The sequence below is a fragment of the Myotis lucifugus genome, unplaced genomic scaffold (assembly GCF_000147115.1).
Source record: "Myotis lucifugus unplaced genomic scaffold, Myoluc2.0 scaffold_158, whole genome shotgun sequence".
Lineage (NCBI taxonomy): Eukaryota > Metazoa > Chordata > Mammalia > Chiroptera > Vespertilionidae > Myotis > Myotis lucifugus.
In genome coordinates this window covers 2070859-2074814 of record NW_005871206.1, presented here as the reverse complement: position 1 = coordinate 2074814, position 3956 = coordinate 2070859, and the positions used below count along the sequence as shown (strand labels likewise).

General features: G+C 53.8%; 1 protein-coding gene across 1 annotated transcript; it reads left to right on the top strand.

Annotated features, from left to right (window-relative positions):
- Positions 1-1041: 1041 nt before the first annotated feature.
- CCDC182 (coiled-coil domain containing 182) lies at positions 1042-1790 on the top strand. The gene has a single exon (XM_006095603.2). It carries the CDS (start codon positions 1042-1044, stop codon positions 1501-1503), a length of 462 nt encoding a protein of 153 aa, XP_006095665.1. The 3' UTR covers positions 1504-1790.
- Positions 1791-3956: the final 2166 nt, after the last annotated feature.

Genomic DNA, 3956 nt, shown 5'->3' with positions numbered 1-3956 from the left:
GCAACCAGTTTGAACGAAATGATAACCAGTTCAGCTTTGGGTCGAATTTGAGGCACATTGGAGAGATGTTTAGATTCGGAGACCAGAAGAGAAATCTGGCCAAGAGATTGAGATGAGCAAGACAGAGGTTTGTTCTTGACGAAACCAAACGTAGGTCAGCTAGAAACATTTCCTTTCTTAGAGTAATCAGAGAGGACGTGTGCGATTCACCCCTCTACATGTCTTTTCTCATCTTTGCTGGCACTCGGGCAATGATCCTGCAGGGCCGGGAGTGGGGACCATCCCGCTTGCCACCCTTGCGCCCTGGTCCTGGTGCAGAGTGAGCACTCAGTGAGTGCCTGCAGAATAAATGAATGTGACCCGTTTTTACCCCGCACATCCCAAGTCAGCACTGCTGTGGACCATACATCAAAACCCCAGTGCATTTCTCGCCGCTTCTAACATTATCTAGAATTCTGACATCATTATAGGAGTATGGATTGGAATCAGAAATTACCTTTTTATAGCATTTTGGAGCTAGAAGTGGATTAGGTATTATCTCTTACGATGCGCTTGTTTCACTGATGAGGCACTGACGCCTAGAGACCATTCTGAGACCCTCCAGGCCCCTCCTGGTGTGGCAGACCACCCAGCCTTGGCAGCCAGTGCGCCTGGCCTGGCCTGCTTTGCCTTGGCTGGTTTACTCCCCTGCTCTGGGCCTCGGTCTGTCTCTGAGGTTAAGGGAGAGATTAAACTCTGGTTCTGGAAGGGTGATGAGCTGATCAGAACCCGTATCTCAGGAGGGACAACTAAATACCTCTTGGGTGGATGAGCACACAAAGCTCTGGTTAACCAACCAATGGAACTATAATATGCAAATGAACGGATTGTGGCTTTGCCTCCTGATTGGCTGAAGGGGCCCTGATGTCACAATATGTGGGTTTCTCCACTTCAAATGATCCTGTGTCTTGTCTCCAGCGTCCCCCTCCCCACCCCACCTCCCAAAACTTCACTGACTTGGCAGGTCTCTTAGCTCCCTCTCTTTGTCCAAACGGGAAGACTATGGAACCCCTCTATCAGGCTGGGTCCATTCTCATGAAGGTGAATACTTTACAAGGGAAGAAGATGGTGGAGAGCGGCCTCCAGTCTGGGGACTTTTCCCTCCCCCAGTCGTGGCCCTCTGGCCTCCTGCCGTCAGCTGACTTGGAGGTCCTGCAGCAGAAGGTGGCTGCAGTCGAGCGGGAGCTGGAGGACTTTAAGAACGAGGCCTTGAAGGCCATCCATTACCTGGAAGACGCCTTCTGTGAGATGAACGGGACCCTGGCGCAGCAGGAGGAACAGGCGGCCCGCGTGAAGCAGCGACTGAGGGAGGAGGAGGACCGGGGCATCGTGCGAAACAAGGTCCTCACCTTCCTGCTGCCCCGCGAGAAGCAGCTCCGGGAGCACTGCCAGCGGCTGGAGGGCATGCTGTTGGGCAGGAGCCGCGAGGCGCTGGGCCTCCCCAAGAAGATCCAGGCAAACTGAGGCCTCCCCAAGCAGGAGCTGCGCTTCTAGCCGAGGAGCAAGTAGAAGATTTTTTAAACGGAAGGACGGACCCTAAGTCCTTATCCATTGGCTCCCCTTCCCCCATTTTTGTTGCTTTCCTTCCACCTAAATAATACCTTGCTGAGAGGCCAAAGGACCACGGTATGTTCTTTCGGTGGAGCTCCATTTGTCCCGCATCGTCGGAGAAGGAGGCGCCCCAATATAGGTCCTTTAGACGCCTGTGGTTTCCACCTTCTAACTGTTGTCCTGTTCCCAATGGTAATATTGCTCCGATGTATAACATGTTTGTTTTTAATCTTCTTAAACGGATTGTGTTGAACAGACTTTCCTTTCTTCATGACTTGTTACTTAATGCACGGTCTCCTGGGAGGGGGCCCTCGCTCGCCCAGGCACTAAATGGCCTCCGATTGCTTTACTTTTGCAGCTCGTATCCTCGCCCAGCTGGCTTTTCTTCTGCTTTCACTGTTAGGCTGTCACATCCTCGCTGCCTTTGCCCACCTCTGTCTCCCCTCTAGTTAGTCTGCAGACTGGCCGATCGGACTCACAGAGCTTTTTGGGGCTCCAGGGGCTGGAGTCAGATGAGCCCAGCCCACGGGTGGTGGGACACCTGTAAGGCGGCACTATGAGGAGTGAAACTGGTTTTCACCTTTGACCTGTGGAGCAGGAATCGTTTGTGCACATTTCCCAGGCAACGTCCATACACCCTCCACTTCCACAGGCACCTTTGGAAGCAGGTGTTGTTTCCCTGTTGGGAAAAGCTGATCCCGGGAGGGTCCATCCTTTACTGGGGTCTCCAACGGGCCTTTCTGTTTCACTGAGTCACACATCCTCTCCTTGGCCCCCCAAACATTGCCGGATGGCAGGGAATCTCCCTGAAACAACGGAAGTGAGGTGCCTGGAGGCCAGAGTCAGCACCCAAGCAGGCGGGCCTCTGTCCTTCGAGCTCAGGACTCACAGTCGCGCCATCTCCTCTGATAGTCTAGGTCAGCCCCATCCTCCCTACTTCCTTTCATAGAACCACTGTTTGAGAGGGTCCCACAGCCTGGAGTGTGCCCCAGAGGACAGGGCAAGCCAGGGGACGCTGAGGAGGGGGCATGAGTGAACGGCCTGGGGACCTTGGCAGAGATGTTTGGGGGGAGACCGGATCATGACCTTCCAAACCCGGGAAGACCTGGTTGTGCTTGGGGTTTGAGGGACGAATAAACGTTGCCCTTCTTTTCCCTGCCTCCATGAGGAGCCAGCTGAAGGATAGACACAAGCACCAGGCAAAGGACAACAAAATACTACCGTGATGGCTAACGAAGCTGCTTGAGAAGGGGTTCAGAATCTGCGAGCCGCGTGGGTTTGCTAAGACCGCATGCCTGAGCCGGATGCAGTCCCCAGGCACAGGCGCCGGCCGTGATGGAGCTGCCCCTGCAAGCCAGGCAGTGTGACCTCTCGACTGAGGGGCAGCTCGAGAGAGAGGATGGGGTGGGCTGTGCAAGAGCTGATCTTTCTTCCAAATCCCCCCATCAGAAAGTCACTCCCCTTCCCTGGGGCAGGAGTGAGGGGAAGGAGGACCCATGATGCTGTCTGAGTGGAGGTCCCTCCGTCATGGAAGGAATGGGCCAGGAGGGTCCACCCCCAACGATGAGGAGAAAGGGTTAGACTGAAGCCATATACTTCTCTAGGGTAGTACTAGCAACCAAGGATGGATGCCGGCGGGCGGCAGATTTCAGCCCCATGTAAGAAACAAAAATAGCACTGGGTGCGTCTTATGTGTCTGTGCGGCAAAGGGTTGACTCAGCAAGTGTGGGATGTTCAAATCTTGCACATTTCAAAGAAAAGTCTGGCTCCGGACCAACTCCTGGGAGATAGCCTCCAAGCCCTTGCAATGAGCTGCCTGATAAGAGTGTCTTAGTTTACCAGGGGCCTTGGGCCAAGCCAGATCGTTTCTGCTAATAATGTGATTTATGGTGGGGACCCTGGGCCAGGCTGTATCAGTTTGACTTTCGGAGGAGTGGAGATTGAGGAGCTAAGGTCAGCCATGGAGGTGCTCTCTGCCCAGTTATGAACCACCAATAAAACCCTGGACACCAAGACCCAGGTGGGCTTCCCCGGTTGACAGTACAACGCGTTGCTACATGTTGTTGCTGGAAAAATTGATCAGTTGTCCCCACAACTCCCCTGGGAGAGGACACCTGGCAGCTTGTGCCTGGTCTCTCCTGGACCCGCCCTGTGCTGCTTTTGCCTTTTGCTGATCTTAATCTGCATCCTTCAGCTGTAATAAAATAATCATGCCTATCACAGCTTTTCTTAGACTGTGAGAAGCTTAAGATGCCCCAAAGGGTGGTCCTGGGAGCCTGTGAGGCAGTGCCAGATGCATCTGACATTCCGTCCTTACTCTCCTCACAGTAACCTGTGAGCGAGGCACTATTGTCCCCATGACAGAT

Bases quoted from the DNA above. Each gene is read 5' to 3' on its own strand.
- CCDC182 (XM_006095603.2), top strand. From the start codon at position 1,042: ATGGAACCCCTCTATCAGGCTGGGTCCATTCTCATGAAGGTGAATACT.